Below are 17,818 nucleotides of genomic sequence, written 5' to 3' on the forward strand. Positions count from 1 at the left end.
GGTGCTAGCTCGTGTTCCTCCGATGATGTCACAGCTCAGGATAACCAAGAAAAGCAGTCTCCAATTGAAATGCACGATTTTGGAAAAGAATTAGCATATACCGATGTCATATATATCAGCTTTTATACTATTTTCTTCGATTTTGCGTGTTTACCTGTTAAGACTTCTGCTCAGCCGGGGCAGCCGGCGTCGCCGCCGTTTCCGGCTTGACGATTTGGTACGTGATCAAGTACTCCGGGTAAGCCTGTCGTGGACAGAACAAAGAAACTTCACAATTTCTAAATGCACAACCAAACTCAATTCCGCTAGCTCGATGCTAATGTAAAGTCGGGTTGGACAGTGGCACAAGTTTTGTTTGAGCTGTTTGCATAAACACATTCCGAAAGATAAGGATTTAATCAATATGGGTTTCAACTGCAATTTGATTTCATTATAATGTTCAACGGACCATCACTGAACCCGCACTTCTTTGAAACAACGAAAACAAGTATGTCAACAAAAGCCACGGCTTACTGGAAAGATATTGTGTGGTCTGATGAGACAAAGAGGAATCGATTGTGTGTGGCGGCCACCAGGTGAGGAGTACGAACGTGTGTGTCGTGCCTAATGTCAAACATGGTGTTGGCAATGTCATGGTTTGGGGCTGGATGAGTGCAACTGGAGTTGGGGAGTTGCATTTCATCGAGGAAAACACAAACTCGGGTATTTACTGTGAAAAACTGATGCAGAGAATGATCCCCTCGCTCCAGAAACTTGGTCGCGGGGCAATGTTCCAGCCTGACAATGACTCCAAACACAACTCTAAGATGACCAAGGGGTAAAGGGGATAGACTAAACTAGCAGAGCATTCCATTGGAAAATTTTGAGGCTCTGGCGAAATCCATGGCCAAGATGATTCAAGCGGTTCTACAAAATCATGGTGGCCACACAAAGTATTGAACTTCAGGAACTTTTACTTTAGGGTGTACTCACTTTTGTGACCAAGGGTCTAGCTTCTAATGGCTAAATTTTGAGTTCTTGGAGGGTTCAAATAAATTGACACTGCTATTTAAGCTTTGCACAGACTACCTTTCATCGAGTTATTCAATTAAACATCCTGATGGATTTTCTGAAAAAATGGGAGGGGTGTACTCACTTTTGTAACATACTGTCGCTGAAATCCATGAAGAAGTCAAATCAACAGTTTGGTACATTCAAAGAAAAAATGAATGCACGAGTGAGGTTGGCATTTGGATGATCTACTAAGGTGAACACTCTCCAGGAAGTGGGTGTAACTGTCCCGAAGTCTTCAATAAAGCAAGACTTAATGAAAGTCAATACAGTGTTTTCACCACTAGGTGCAAGCCATTCATCAGTCCCAAAAATAGACAGGCCAGACTCTACTTTCCCAAAAACGGCAAACGAGTCAGCCCAGTTCTGGAAAGGTGTTTAACGGACAGATGAGGCAGAACGAGATGTAGCAGAATCATGGGAAGAAGAACGTTTGGAGGAAAAAAAGAGAAGAGCACATGATCCAAAGCACACCACTTCATCTGTGAAACATGGCGGAGGCAGTGTGACGCTCACTGATGTCCTTACAACAGATAAAAGCATACAAGGATATACTTTCTGCTCAGATTCAGCCAAATGCTGCAGATGGACAATGAGCCTTGGCGCACAGCAAAAGAAAGCCAGGAGTTTATTAGGGCAAAGTAGTATAATAATCGGCCAAGCCAATCTCTAGACCTGGACCCAATCATTTCACTTGCTGAATACGAGGCTTCAGGCGGAAAGACCCACAAACAGGCGATAAATCGACCTGGCAAAGCATCAACGGGGAGGAAAGCCAGCATTTGCCGTTGCTATGGCTTCCAGACTTCTGGTGTCGCGGAATAATGAAGTCAGAGCTTATCAACATCATGAGGACACATTTGTTTAGACAGGAAATTCCAGGCTTGTTTTTCCCGAGTTGAAATGTCAGCGAAGCAATAATACTCGGCTTGGGTTGGGTTGGAACAACTTGCGAAGCTGACGGGAACTTGGCTGGGTCACGGCGACTTTTGATGAGAAACATGTGGACGATCGCAAAACGGTATTGGCTGAGATGGTTTGATTCTGAGAGGAACACTGTCAATTCTTGGAAGCATGCACTTTGAGAAAAACAAGCGCGTCATCGGGAGAGGACGCACTAAGCAACATGTGATATTTCTGACGTGATGTTTTTGCTCCAGAGGGTATAAGAAAGCTGATTGTCTCTTAGACGAATGAGAACGCTGTCGAATATCAATAAACAACGTCTCCCTCTCCATCAAACTTCTCTACTCTGTGTATATTTCTGGGCGAGGCGATACGGTCTGCTCCGAAACTGGCAGTCATTGCCTTAGAAGGATTTACAACCAAATATTGACAACATTAAGCTTCATCTTCCAATTACCTTTGACCCCCTAAAACAGAGCTGGGCACTCCGGTCCTGCATGATTTGGAGGTTTCTCTTTTTGAAAGCAGGTGATACAAATGATCAACTCGTTAGAAAGCTGGCAGGAGCAGAGGAACCTCAACAATCAGGTGGGAATCGCGCCCCCTTGAGGACCGGAGTGCCCAGATCTGTCCTAAAATGTGGTTTGTTATACATTATACAATTCCTTCAGTTCGATGTTGTTCATAAATGAACAAATAAAAACTTCATGGCGGTGTTCCGACCTGCTCCCCTCTGTAGATGACGTACTCGGCGTAGGCCAAACCGTTGACGCTGGGTCGCCCGATGACCGAGTGATGCCCGGGTGGCGCGTGCGCCATCTTCATGGCGCTAAACTGCAGAAAAGACTTGCCCAGCGTCACCCTGCAAAATAGCATTTGCCTGCAAGGCCGCTTGGCGCGTTAGCGAAGAGCCGGTAGAGCCGGGCGCGGGAGGTCCCGGACTCACCTGTGACAAAGGTAGCAGGAGCGATCCTTGTGGGCGGGGCAGCCGGTCCCCCCGCCGATCCCGTAGACGTACTGGTTGCTTTTGGAGGAGTTCTCCGCAAAGTAAATGCCGGCGCCGAACATTCCGCCGATGTAGGCGTGGCGCTCGTCGAAGCCTTTGTGGATGATAGCGTTGATGAAGGGCGAGCCTGGGGGGGAAAAAAGGGGCGGGGTCAAGTCTTTGTTGTGGTTGGAGTCGGCTTGCATAAGGAACGCATTAGGATATAAAGAGGGGAAATTCCGGCTTGTTTATCCCAAGTGCAAATGTCAGCGAATGTTATTAATGATTGGGCGGACAAAAGAAAGTCTTCTTGGCAGGGAACATGCAAGGTCGAATCGACCCCAGCAACAGTTCCTGGAAATGGGGAGTCAAAGATTACAAAACATTTGTCTGGTAGCGTGCATAAACACGTGCGAGGGGGACGGGCGAAAATAATACTGATGTTGTATTAGGATATAAAAAGCCAATTGTCTCTGAAGACGAACGAGACATTGAGACTTCTGTTTTGTATGCTGATGAAGATTGTTAAACGAGCTCTCCCTCCCACGCCAAGACTCCTTTGCACCTTGTTTAAGTATTTTGGGGCATATTGCTCGGGCTGCTCCTCGATATCGGGAGGACCAATGCGATCCCAGTCGCGGATTTATCGTACTGAGTTGTCTTTATTGGCGATATCGACGTTGTGAAACGCTGAGTGCGACCAAATGGCACTTGGGGTAAACATGTAATAAAGACTTTAATGGTATATAGTGTCATATTTGACCAATAAATGGCACTGTATCATCTAACGAAAAGGAAAAGCAGTGGCAAATCAGCACAGCGTAGCAGCAAGGTGCCAGAACCAACATGGCGGCGACTACCGTAGTTTACAGACTAAGTCTATCCAGAGTATGAGTCGCATAAAAATGAAGATTGGTATGATAGTATGTATTTTTGTCCATTTTTTTTTTACTGAATGAAGGTTTAAGGCACTAAATATTACTCTTAAAAGAAGAAAAGAGAAAAGACTATAAGCAGTATTTGAAATAAAGTCCGCCCGGACGCCCGTCTTTTACGTCGAGCGTACAACTTACACAACGTCTCCGCCCGGGTGGCCGACAACTTTTTTGTGGAAAAATATATAACAAAAAAACAAAACATTTTTTTTCAAATCAAACATTTGCTTTATTCCGATTTCGAAATCTTCGTTAGGTTTGGAAATTTCAGTTCGTTTGGCAATTTGCATACTCGGCAGCCAATCAGAAGCCTGCATCGGATAACTTCCTGCTTCCGGACTTTCCCGAGCGTTATAAGGTCGTGCATTTGCATATCATTTTCCAAAGTAGACGCACAAGAAAAATGGATAAGTGGTTAGGAATCAAGCCAAAAACCTCAGCCCCAGAAGAAATATTCAAAAGAAGCGAACAAAATCGATGACGCTACAAAACGTAAACGTACATTAAAAGCATGGTGGAATAAGGAGTTCACGTGGCTTGTCGCAGACGACGCAACGCAAACATTGCATTAATAAAGATGAGCAAATACACGTAAAATAAACTTAATTTTAAAGTGTTGTTCTGTTATATAATACATACCTGTCGCGCTCCAGTGCTCCAAACTGTCGTATTTTCCTTTACAAAATACAAAATAATCTTACACCATATTATATTTTTTCAGAATGATACATGATGGGAAATCCCCAAGCGGTAGACGCATGCGCACAGTAGCTTCAAACCGCTCGCTTCGTTTGCAACGAAAAAAAACATGCCGAGATAGAGGCTACCGCGGCGAACTCGTTTGACTTGATTGATTTGCCGTTTGGTGATCGTCGGTGTATACCGGATGGTACCTATAATTGCGTTCTTCCATACAGATTTTGTTGTACGTCGTACACGTCTTAAAATGCATCATAAACGTACTTTGTAAGGTTGACAGGTATACTATTCTGATGATCAATCCTTAATACTTTGCAACAATGGCTTTTTTTTTGCGATGAGTCGTCTTATTGTGAAAAATGGGGCAGGCAACTTTATAGCCTGCCCTGGTGTCCGGTAACGTTTTGTCTTGAGTTTCAGACACTGCTATAAGGATAAAATATGCATTATTTATAATTATTATTATCAATAAAAAAATGGAAAACTGGTGCTTGAAGACTGACCCAAGTGCTGAATTGGGTAGGGTTACTTTAACTGGATTACTTTCAATGACTTTTGGATGACTCCAATAGCAAATATGCTCATAAAAGACAAAAGAAACTAAATAGGAATGAAATGATGACTCACAACACGTGGTAAGCTTTCTCTCCTGGCTTTGATCTCTTTGATCTCCGGCAAAACGAACATCAAATGCGACAGAAACAAAATGAAAATCAATCCAAATAGCTTGCCAACTATCATTTTTGCCGTATTCAGGCAGAAAGACGCACAAACAGGCGACAAATCGACCTGGCAAAGCATCAACGGGGAGGAAAGCCAGCATTTGTCGTTGTCCATGGCTTCCAGACTTCTAGAGTCGTGGAATAATGAAGTCAGAGCTTATCGACATAATGAGGACACATTTGTTTAGACAGGAAATTTCAGGCTTGTTTCTCCCGAGTTGAAATGTCAGCGAAGCAATAATACTCGGCCTGGGTTGGAACAACTTGCGAAGCTGACGGGAACTTGGCTGGGTCACGGCGACTTTTGATGAGAAACATGTGGACGATCGCGAAACGGTATTGGCTGAGATGGGTTGATTCTGAGAGGAACACTGTCAATTCTTGGAAGCATGCACTTTGAGAAAAACAAGCACGTCATCGGGAGAGGACGCACTAAGCAACATGTGATATTTCTGACGTGATGTTTTTGCTCCGGAGGGTATAAGAAAGCTGACTGTCTCTTAGACGAATGAGAACGCTGTTTGAACGCTGATGAATATCAATAAACAACGTCTCCCTCTCCGTCAAACTTCACTGCTCTGTGTATATTTCTGGGGCGAAGCAATACGGTCTGCTGCCAACTATCATTTTTGCCGTATTCCGTTACTCCCCAAGCCTGCACAAAATGGAGTCATTTGATTCCTATTTAGTTTATTTTGTCTTTTATTAGCATATTTGGTATTGGAGTAATCCAAAAGTCATTGAAAGTAATTTAGTTAAAGTAACCCTACCCAAGTGATAAGAAAAGTGCCATTTCCGTCAACGCAAGAGAAGGGTGCAACAAGGTTTACCGTGGAACAGCATGCGCTCGTTGTGGTGGTTGTGGTTTTCGTCCACGATTTCCTTTTGCCTGTGCGAGTATCTCTCGCGTAACTTCTTGTTGACCACCTTTTGAATCTGCGCCATAAAAACAATTCAAATACACCGCGGAATCGTTTCCTCGGACGGTCGTGCATTTTGTGTTTCGAGCGCCACCTTGATGATGTTGTACTGGCTGAAAACGCCGCCGGCGTTGCCGCCGTCACGGTGCTCCCTGATGGTGCTCTGCAGCTGGAAACCCCCAAAAAAGAAGAAAATCTTTATTTAAAAAACAACAACAACAACAACATGCAAATATGTGCGAAAAGCTTTCGGTCAAATGTCCTTTGGATTCCAAATGGCGAAGCGGCAAGTTGCTTTCACTGTATTTTTCGGCTGATAGGGCGCACCTGATTATAATGTTCACCGGTTTATTTCAACAGCGAATGCAGTGGTACACCTGAACCAACTTACCACGCTATACAAACTCAAGTTGGAGCAAAAAAAGAAGATATAATCGTCGTACTGGTTTGAAAAAACTAAACATTGTTGGCGCAGGGGCAGCAGGATAAGACCAAACTACTAGGCTGGGCCTACTAAAGCTGAAAGTATATACGTTACAGAGAGAGGAACCATAAAACAGCATTTTTCATTTATTTTTGTGCCCATCCTTTCGGCAGATACTTTTGGGGGGAGGTACGATAAGCAGCAAGATGGCAGACAATTATGTCGGCTCCCGATGGGTGAGGCATATGTGTAAAATAAAGTTTTTGGAAAAATAATGCACATCTTTATGATCAGTCATTAATTTTCTAACCATTCAAATCAATAGTCTTATTTTCAATGAGTGACATTTTTTAGTCCTGAATAATATACACTATCCCTTTAAGTGCAGCCCTAGCATATTATGGATTCATTTATTACTTATGGATTTTCATATGAATACTTCATGATTTTTTTGTCTTTAGATCTTATCATGTGTAGGGAATTTAAGAAAAACAGGGTAATGATTTTATCTGAACTTTTTGTGGAAAACCAGATTTGGACCAACCTCACCCAGACCCTAGCTCCGGCAGCCCCCGAGTTCATTGAGTTTGAGATCTATGTCTTAAGGTATATTGTTAGAATGAAAACCTCATTCTTTCCCCCGCAATAAATTGTCATCAATGGAATTGTCATTTTGGCATCCCCGCTCAAATAAATGGGTGACGTCTATAGCTGTTTTATCTTTAGTAAAGTCAAATATACTTGTCCTAAATCTGACTTCAGCGTTTGAGAGCGAGCTCTGGCAGAAAGGTGTCGTAAAAACCAGCTCGGTAGCCTAGATGGTAGGGCGCCCGCTCCGGGACTGGGAGGTCGCTGGTTCAAGCCTCGGCCGAGTCATACATAAGACTTACAACATTGGTACCCATTGCCTCCCTGCTTGGCGCTCGGCATTAAGGGTTAGAATTGGGGGGTTTGGTCACCTAATGACTCCCAACACAGCAGTTGGGTCTAAAAACACGGCGCCGATCGAAGGCGACGAGTCACGTCGATAGCTTCGCGTGACAAAAAACGGTAGATATCATGTTGATGGTTGATACTGGCTGAATAATAATAAATAAATAAACCGCGCTTTGCGTTGAAATTTGCCTTTTGTTTCATTCTGTGCAGATAGCAGTGCCTTATCACCTTGCCTGGGGGGTTGGAGTGTGTGTCTTGCCCCATTCTGTCCGGAAGGCGATGACCTATCACCCTTCTCCCAAGCTTCAAAGGACGATTGGACGATTTGCATCAACACGGCGCGGACCGATCAGCCAGAGGCTATATCTTGGGGCGTGAAAATTTCGCCATGTGTCATTGTAAAATTGGCACATGCAGAGACCAGAGATTTGTTAAACTCTTTGATTCACCCATCCTCCCATTCTTCAAAGGAGGATTGGGACATCTGCATCGGCGACAGCGTGGACCAATCGGCAGCAGCTTGGTCATGGGGCGTGAACATTTCATCGGCATTTGTTATACCATGGGAAAACCCTGGAGCCCCCGGATCTTCTCCACACAATTGTAATGTGGCACGGCAGAAAGACCAGATTTGTTCAACTCTTTGATTAGGCTAAATAAATTGATATGTGGACTGTACTCGTCGCTCGGCTGATTATATTTCTGTAAAGGTTTAGACATGACACGTGAAGTGTCTTCGGAGTCAGATTTCAGTCTAATAAATGTTAAAACCTTACACCGTCAATGGCAGGGAATGAGGTTTGTTGTTGTCTACGGTCCTCAATGAAAGTGAAGGAGTTCATAAAAACGTTTGCGAACAGTGAAATCCACGTGGGAGAAATGTATTTTCTAGGAATTGACTTGCGTGGGAGCAAAGTCAGAGAATTTTCTCACTTCTTCCTCCACGGACTGGAACTCCTTGTCGTCCGGGGCCAGGTCGATGAGCACGGTGCCCTGGCTGGAGCAGTGGAAGGTCAGGTAAGGGTTGCCGCCTGAAAACGGACCGCAAAGACACAGTCACGAGAGTTTGAGAGTCTTATTTTGAGTTTCATTTTCAAATCTGACAAACAGTAGACCCCCACATGTAGGTTTTAGATCAGGGGATGGTGTCATAATAGTCTGGTTTGGAATAATCTGTGGTCTGTCCAGAAATTAGTTTGCAATAGTCTGTGCAGTCCTTTGAGACTCTTGGTGATTAGGGGCTACACAAATAAACAGGACTTGACTTGAGGTTTTTAGGTTTTCCCTTGCCCTCATGTTGGTTTTAGATCAGGGGATGGTGTCAAAATAGTCTGTGGTCTGTGCAGCCCTTTGAGACTCTTTGTGATTAAGGGCGTCACAAATAAACATGACATGTTTCTGAGTATTTCATTGCCCTCATGTAGGTTTTAGATCAGGGGATGGTGTCATAATAGTCTGTAGTTTGCAATAGTCTGTGCAGCCCTTTGAGACTCTTTGTGATTAAGGGCTACACAAATAAACAGGACTTGACTTGACTTGAGGTTTTTAAGTTTTCCCTTGTCCTCATGTAGGTTTTAGATCAGGGGATGGTGGCATAATAGTCTTTGGTTTGCAATAGTCTTTGATCTGTGCAGCCCTTTGAGACTCTTTGTGATTAAGGGAGTCACAAATAAACATGACTTGACTTGAGGTTTTTGAGTTTTTCCTTGCTCTCATGTAGGTTTTAGATCAGGGGATGGTGTCAAAATAGTCTGTGGTCTGTGCAGCCCTTTGAGACTCTTTGTGTTTAAACAAATAAACGTGACTCAACTACTCTGTCAGTATAAAATTAACACTGGTTATAGTACTGTGTACTGATGTTTGATATATATATATACAATTCTTTATGTGATTACCTTAGGAATGACCTCATTATTATAGGTTTCTACCGCCCAACATCGAACAAATGGACTTTACAATTCCCCAGGTAAAACCCCCCAAAAACCATGTATGCCAGGGGGCCACTCTACTTAATGAATGGAAAGTTTTTGTGTCTTTGAGTCTGACCCTGCTGCCCTCCCAGCAGTCGCTCGATGCCCTTGATGAGCTTGTGTCTGTGGCCGTAAGCGTTGATGCCGATCTCCTTCAGTTCCTCGTGGCCCATGTCCGCCAAAACGTCCAGGGAGATCTGCTCACAAAATACACAACGCCCATTTTTCTATTTTTCGAATCATACCAAAACATATGGTCATGGGATCAAAGATACAGTGTGAATGCTTCAAATGAGCGGACAGTTATTAGCTTTTTGGGCAGGATGGAATGTTATTTAACTGTCTTTGATTCCAACGTAGTGTTCATCGTTGGCAACGAGATTACACGTGGAACATCCAGGATAACAATGTACCGGTAATAGGAATATTAAAAAAAGAATATTAGGATAAATAAGCAGTTTAGCTCCAATGTATCTTCACTTTGAATTTCTCAATATGGCAGCTTACCGAAAATAGCTAAAGTGTATCTTTGACATCAATTGCAATCAAAAGGGCCGTGCTACAATCCATCCTCTATCGCCATTGATGGAAGCCTATCATTTTCCCTCTCCTTGGTTCTGAATACCCGATGCAGACGTGCTTCCCTTTAGGGGAATTAGGAGAGCCACTCAGACTGCATCTTGGATCCACTCCTAACTTTGGTGCTTGGCCCGGAGCCAGCCGTCTCTTCCCATTTGTCTTTTTTCCCGACGACGCCTCGTTTGTTTCTTCTACTTCGCTTCCTCCCGTGAAAAGAAAACAAACGGCGCTCACCTGTTCTCTCTGGAAGATTTCTCGGAGGTGTTCCAGTCCCAGGCTTTTCAAGAACTGGTTGATGGTCATTTCCAAGAGAGCTTTAAAACATGGAGAAAATGCAAATCAGGGATTACCAACGTGTAGCTCACGAGCACCGGGTAGCTCCCTGAGAACACCGGAGTAGCTCCTGAGACTGGTTCTTCAAGGAGCTCAGCTCATTGTGATGTTCTAGGAATTTTCTAGGTGACAGGATGTTTTAGTACAGGGTTCGAGAACGTATGGGCCGCCGACTGAATGTTCATCAGTACATCTGACTTTTTAAAATCATAATTTTACGCATTTAGGTTGGGAGTGCAATACTGTATTTCTACCACTAGCGGCTTTTGGGCTTTGCTGGGTTCTTACACCTATTTCATGGCCAAATTCAAGGACTTTCAAAGCCTTTTTTTCCCAATATCTCCAGTACCCCAAAAGTAAAAATAAAAATCTGGTGTAAATCACGTTCTGACCCAGTACCAGTCTGTCGTGGTGAAGAGGGAGCTGAGCCGAAAGGCAAAGCTCTCGATCTACCGGTCGATCTTCGTTCCTACCCTCACCTATGGTCATGAACTTTGGGTTATGACCGAAAGAATCCCGGATACAAGTGGCCGAAATGAGTTTCCTCTGCAGGGTTAAGGTTCTCCTTTAGAGATAAGGTGAGAAGCTCAGTCATCCGGGAGGGACTCTGTGTAGAGCCACTGCTCTTTCATAAAAAAAACTCATAGTTAGGGCAGACAAGTGGAAAAGCGCTATAGAAATGCAGACCAGTTACCATTTAGATTCTGAATGATGTTGACCATAGGAAACGATCCACCGGACATTCTGTTATTACCTATGTATGTTGATCATGTCTGTGTATTGTCTTTGAGACTTTTAAGTAAATCTTAAATCTATTTGTGTTTGAGACTTTTTCTAATCAAGGGCATCACAAATAAACACGACGATCGGGAAGACCTACTTTCTCCTTCCTTGCGGTCCGAACCCGAAGCGCCGTCCGCCGAGCCGGCGGCCCCGGCGACCGCCATGTCCGCGAGGGGCGCGCTCAGGTTATCCACGCTGCTGGCGGCCGAGAGGCAAGAAGACGGCGAGGGGGAAGGCGAGATGACCACGCCGCCCGTGGCCCCTGCTGTCACCGCGCTCACCTGCACGTGGGAGGATTTTCAAAAATGATCATATTTCAATATTCCCGCAACGATGAGTCGACATAGTCAACAAAAAAATCAATAATAGAAATAGAACGGTGCGTCTTTGTACGAGAACCAAAAACACACTACAATTTCAGTGTACAACAGATACCCTGCTAGCGATACGAAAGTTCCGTGGGCTACCACCAGAGACCGCTCATCGCTCGTGCCAGCATTAGCTCATAGCTACTTTGCACGGGCAAAAAAAAAAAAAAAAAAAAAAAAAAAAAGTGCTGTATCTAGACATCTATCGATGGGGATGAATAGACTATCGATTTTATTCGTGAATATTTTGCTCTAACAGAAAAAACTATTTGGAACGAAATGCACGCATGCGGTATGAAGAACAAACGTCAGTTATTGAAACTTTAAAAACGTCAATGGTTTAAAATGAATGATTTCAAACTGTTGAAAATGTTTAAGTACCCTAAATTCCAGACTATAAGCCGCTACTTTTTCCCCTAACTTTCAACCTTGCGGCTTATTCAGCGATGCGGCCAATTGATGTCATTTTCTAACATCTGCCAGCGGCGATCGAGTTCAAGGCACGTGACGCAGCTTACAAGCTAAGCGCAATCGAGCAGTCTGATTAAGAAGGAAACAGAGCTAACGCACGCAAACTTTACTTTGCGAGCGTGTTGCTAGCGTGTTTTTGAGGAAGGAAGCGTGGGACGACGTCTGTATGACAGTCTCTTTCCCAAGACGACCTTGACGATGTCAGTTGGAAGGAGGAAAATGAGAATGGTTTACTGTGACTATTATAAGTACGGTAAGTTTTTTTAACAGAGTCGTTAACTGCATTGCGAGCGTGTGGCTGGTAGCGTTTTGCTACCCTTCACAGGCACGGTTTGGGATGAAAGTTATAATATTATGATTAAAGCTTTGAAAACTCTCTCGGTGTACCGTCTTTCTTTGTAAATATGTCTAACCACGTATGATATGTATTTGTAACTGTATATTTTTGTAATGTATTTATTTGTATTTATTTTGGACACTTATTCTGATAAGTACCGGTATCATTTACCGTAACTTTGCCAGCCGTGGTTTGTGAACTGTGTACTTTATGTTCAGTTAAAATCGCGGGACTCAAAGTAGAGTTTGGAGTTAATTTTGTGATCGTCTTACATGTTTTAATGTGGGCGCATGCGGCTTATATACAGGTGCGGCTTGTGTAAGTAAAAAAGCGGTTATCCTCTTAAAATATGGTGGGTGCGGCTTATAATCAGGTGCGCTCTATAGTCCGGAATTTACGTTACTTTTCTTATAGACTTTGCAGTTGACTACAGAAAATGCACCTATTATTTCTTTTGTTTACTGTTATACTGATGCTACTGACTAGTCGACCATTAAAACAGTGGTCAGTACATTGAAAGAATCTCAACCATTGGTTTTAGAACGTCAGTTCTTGATCAGAGATAAGACTGACCACGGTGGCTTGCGGTTTCAGACAGCTGGGCAGGGCGTCCGGTGGCATGGCATCGATCAGGAGTGCTCTGATGTCGTCCGCCTGTCAAGGAACCGTATTTTTGAGAAACACGGCAATTATTTCAAGCATTTACAACACCAAATGCAAGCATTATTGAGACTTCCAAGCACCCGCACGGACAACGGTTCCTACCGTGGCCAAGTCCAGCGGCGTCTGTCCTTCCTGGTTCTTCATGGTGGGGTCGGCCCCGTGGGCCAATAGCAAAGCGCAAAGCTGGGTCCGCCCCTTCTGGGCCGCCTCGTGGAGGGGCGTGAAGGCCCATTTGTCGGTTGCGTTGACGCAAGTGTTGTACTTGATGAGGAGAGCGGCGATGTCCACGTGCTGGATCGAAAAGACCGCGTGAAATAGTACTCGCAGGTTCGAGTGAAAGTATTGGCCCTTTTAGAGTTTTTTTGTCCTATTGCCACATTTCAGGTTTCAAAGTTCAAGCTACAAAACTCAAAATTATTTCATTGTAAATTTCAACAACACGCGAGACACCATTGTGAAATGAAACCCAATTATTTCAACTTTTAATGTTCTATTTACAACAAAATTTAAAAAATGAGGTGTTGCAAAACTATTGGCCCCCTGTTCTCTCAGCTCAACCAACTGACTTCAGAATGATCCAATGTTGACCAAATGACTAGCAATGACAAACTGAGTGTCATGAGGTCTCAGTTTGAATCACAGGTGTCAAACAGTCGGCCTGTGGGCCAGATCAGCCGCGCGAGACAACACTCAGAGAAGCGCAAGAGAAAAACAAGCTTCAGGTTGAAATATGTCAACTTGATGTTGCCAAAGCCAGGCGCCTCTCACAAAGATACTGTACTTGTATTTATTTATCTCTCTCTCTCTCTCTCTCTCTCTCTCTCTCTCTCTCTCTCTCTCTCTCTCTCTCTCTCTCTCTCTCTCTCTCTCTCTCTCTCTCTCTCTCTCTCTCTCTCTCTCTCTCTCTCTCTCTCTCTCTCTCTCTCTCTCTCTCTCTCTCTCTCTCTCTCTCTCTCTCTCTCTCTCTCTCTCTCTCTCTCTCCCACCCCTTTTCTCCCACTTTGTCTCTTTTACTCTCTGTGTCTCTCTTTTTCTCTTTCTTTGTTGCTCTTTGTCTCTTTCTCTCTCTCTGTCTTATAACCTCTTTTGCTCTAACTTCCTTTTTTCCTTTTCTCTTTCTCTCTTCCTACCCTTCGCACTCTCTTTTCTCTCCTTCTGTCTTTGGATTTCTTTCTTCCTCTCCCTTTCTTTTCCCCCTCTCTCACGACTTTCTACCTTTTGTTTCTCACACTCTCTCCCTCGCTCTCTTTTTCTTTCTTTGTCGCGCCCTCTCTCCTTTTCCCTCCCTCTTTCTCTTATTTCTTTATCTCTCTTTTTTTCTCTTTAATCTACTAGTCCGGCCCCCGACAGAATGTTTGTTCTATCGTGTGGCCCCAGAGTTAAAATGACTTTGACACCCCTGGTTTAAATGCAGCTTCTTTGTGATGGGTTCAATGTTTGGTGAAAGGACACACTGGAGAACTGACAGCAGTATGAAGACTGAAGAACGCAAAAGGCAGATCCGGGAAAGGGTTGTGGAAAAGTTGAAAACAGGAATAGGATACTGGAACATTTTGCAAGAATTACACGTCTCCCAAAGCAATGCAAACCTACCAAGACCTGGTTGTCCCTCTGAACCTTTGGGCAAAACAAGGAGAAAACTAATCAGAGAAGCAACCAAGAATCCCATGATCACATTGGATGACCTGCAGGCATAGACAGGTGAGGTGGGACAATCTGTGCATATGTAAATGTTCTGCATTTACATGGCGCTTTTCAAGTCAATGAAGACCTCCCAAAGCGCTTTACAATGTTCTTCACACTTTTACACACACTAACTAACCGATAGCAGCACTAAACATGCAAGGCAACTACCTACTCATCAGGGGCATTAGGGATTCAGTGTCTTGCCTAGGGACACTTCGACATATAACTCGGAGGAGCCGGGAATCGAACCTGTGACCACTATTAGTCAGCATAAATATGCCCTTCATGGACAAATGGCAAGAAGAAAGCCATTTCTGAAAGAATATCATGCAAGAAGCCACACAAGAGACACAAAACACATGTGGAACAAGGAACTTTGGTCAGATGAGATCGAATGCAAAGCCGTACTTAGGGCATGAGAGTAACACTGCAAATCACCCTAAAAACAGCATCCCCACTGTCAAACATGGTGGTGGCAGCATCTTTTCTTCAGCAGAGAGTTGATGTACGGATGAATGGAGCCAAATTTGGGTCTTTTCAATTCATTTGTTAGCACAATACAGAGTAAGTTCGTGATTGTATCTCACCTGTTGTTGATTCTTGGAAAATATTTTGAATTTTTTCATCTATAAGTTTGAAGCCTGAAAAATGGCAATAGGTCAAAAAATTCTCCCCCCCCAACTTCTTGGTTGTTGTGGCATCTTACCCCGTAGGAAGCGGCGTTGTGCAAAGGGATCAGACCTCCTTTGTCTTGCGCGTTCACGTCAGCGCCGTGCTCCAATAGATATTCCGCCACCTCCAGGTTGTTGTAGCCGGCTAAACCGAAGTGGGAGCAAAAAAGGGAAAGAAATAGTCAAAACAATAGCAATCCCCCCAAAAATCATGGGCTGAAATAGTTTGCCATTACATTATGATTTACGCTGGAATGACAACAAGTGGATTTTTGATGGTTTCCATCTTTTGAGTAAGGGTTAGCTTGTCTTTAGGACGTCATCCCCCCTTATTACCCGCATATGACATTTAGATCTTTAGTACAACACGAATATATTCGTTGTTAAAGAAATAATTCTCCCCATATAGGTGTTGGGTAAACTGACTGCGTAGCTCACATCTTCAGTTTTCAGTTCCAATTTACCACTGGAAAACGCTACTTTTATTGTTTTGCAATACATTTCCATCATTAATACGTAATCCTTGCACTTTCAGTGTCCAGTTTGGGTGAAGCGTGCACCTGTCCCATAGGGACGCTTCATGGGACAACGCCATACGAACTAATGTCAGCTGTCGTTAAGCGCGAGGGAAGAAGAAATGCAATAGCGAAGCAAAGCCATCAGAAAGCAGTGTTGGCGTCATTTTTTAGCAGACTTTTTGAGAAACACGGCAATAGCACATCACCGGGTTTCAATCCTCGAGGACACAACAGAAAAATTCAAGCATTTTAAAGTATTTCAAGCACCTGTACGACGCCTGCAAGTGACAAACACGGGTGGCTAGTAAAGGATTTTATACGATTGACTACAAAGTACATGCATTCAGTTCAATGCAATAAAGATATTCACTGACTGTGCTTTAATTCAATAGAAGGTAAGGCTGTGTGGAATGCGAGTTGTATTTCTGATAACAGAATGCCTGTGAGTGCTGACGCAGAAGGCCAGACGGAGAAGGTCAGACGTCAGGGCTGGTATGCAAAAATTGTGGAGCCCAGCCGACATGCCATCATACGGGAACAAAAGATCCAATAGGAGAAAGCTAACGTTAACTGCAGATGACACATAGCCAATAGGATGTCTTTGCTTTGTTTGTGGAATGTATAAATGATCCCGGGCAACTTGGATGGGGGCTGTCTCCGATGGGGTCCACGTAGGTCTGCTCTTAGGAACAATAAACATCCGCCCCCGTGTGGAAATGCCGGCTCCTGGTCATTTCTTTCTCAAAAAAACGAGCGCGCATAATTGTTGGATGAATGTGGGTTGTGTTTGGTTAATGGAATCAGATAACTCATTTGAACAATTTGGTTAACGGTACGTTTTGATCGAAAAATCCCAACAATAGAGAGGGGCTGGATAAAAAAGCAGGAACTAAATGGGAGTCTTCACCTGCAAGGTGCAGCGGCGTAGAGTTGCGTCCCTGCGTGTCCCGACAGTTGATGTTGTCGGGGCTGCACAACTTCTGCACTCGAGCAAGGCAACCTTTCTTGGCCGCGTCCAAAAGGGCCGCGTCTCCTCGCAGGAGGTCCTGGATGTCCGTGTCCCCGTCCTTCACCAGGTCCAGGGGCGTGTTTCCGTCCCGGTTCTTTTTGCTCGGGTCTGCGCCGTGCTGTGGACCAAATTTTTTTTAAAAAATAGAATGCTTTAAGACCCCAGCGAAGGTAGAGGCATACTGTATTGACATATTTCAGGCTATCTTTCTATCCACCTTGGTCATATCCCTCAAGAGGGGTGGCCGACAGCAAGACAAACACATACACAAAAACAAAGGATATAAAAAAGGGAAAAAAATAGCAAAAAACAGAAACAAAAATTTTTGGACACTGGCCAACCCAAATGCCCAAACACCCAAACAAGTTAGGCACCCCGGCACCTAAGTCGGTCATGCTTTTGTCCCTCCAGATGAAACGGGACACCATAAAGCGGCCGTGTCACTCGGGTCAGGGTGACACAACACACTCTTCTGTTCGACAGTTTTCGCTGGTTTACCCCTGCCGCATCATACGGGTGCCCTGCCCATCCCTTAAAACACGTCTAAACACCCCACTACCCTTTCACAACACCTTTCCACTCATTCCTATCACCAACAAGAGCTCTAGCTTCCACTAGATTTAGACCTAAATATTTCAGGCTACAAACTTCTAAATGAAATCCTCAGAGTATTTTTTCAAGAATCAACAGCGAAACCAAACGTTCAGTTTTTGTTATCGTTGAAGGATTTTATACATTTGACTATAAAGGGTTTTATACGATCGAACACAAGTTACATTTATTGAGTGCAATGAAGATTTTCACCGAGTCGGCTTAAGTTCAATGAGTAGTGAAAGTTCGGGGCACCCTGGTA

At 44.0% G+C, this 17,818-nt stretch overlaps 1 protein-coding gene across 1 annotated transcript in view; it reads right to left on the reverse strand.

Annotated features, from left to right (window-relative positions):
* LOC148349946 (poly [ADP-ribose] polymerase tankyrase-2-like) overlaps positions 1–17,818 on the reverse strand; it is an 85,964-nt gene that overhangs the window by 4,476 nt on the left and 63,670 nt on the right. The window contains exons 18-30 of the mRNA XM_088319974.1: positions 16,864–17,083; positions 15,474–15,583; positions 13,184–13,372; positions 12,992–13,072; positions 11,340–11,523; positions 10,361–10,440; positions 9,624–9,744; positions 8,511–8,608; positions 6,312–6,386; positions 6,128–6,233; positions 2,903–3,089; positions 2,680–2,836; positions 155–244 (exon numbers count right to left, since the gene is read on the reverse strand). Of these exons, the coding sequence (XP_088176100.1) occupies positions 158–244; positions 2,680–2,836; positions 2,903–3,089; positions 6,128–6,233; positions 6,312–6,386; positions 8,511–8,608; positions 9,624–9,744; positions 10,361–10,440; positions 11,340–11,523; positions 12,992–13,072; positions 13,184–13,372; positions 15,474–15,583; positions 16,864–17,083 (1,695 nt within the window). The 3' untranslated portion in view covers positions 155–157. The remainder of the gene's footprint in view (positions 1–154; positions 245–2,679; positions 2,837–2,902; positions 3,090–6,127; positions 6,234–6,311; positions 6,387–8,510; positions 8,609–9,623; positions 9,745–10,360; positions 10,441–11,339; positions 11,524–12,991; positions 13,073–13,183; positions 13,373–15,473; positions 15,584–16,863; positions 17,084–17,818) is intronic.

This window comes from Urocampus carinirostris, chromosome 16, assembly GCF_059441175.1.
Source record: "Urocampus carinirostris isolate Australia breed hairy pipefish chromosome 16, RoL_Ucar_1.0, whole genome shotgun sequence".
Taxonomy (NCBI): domain Eukaryota; kingdom Metazoa; phylum Chordata; class Actinopteri; order Syngnathiformes; family Syngnathidae; genus Urocampus; species Urocampus carinirostris.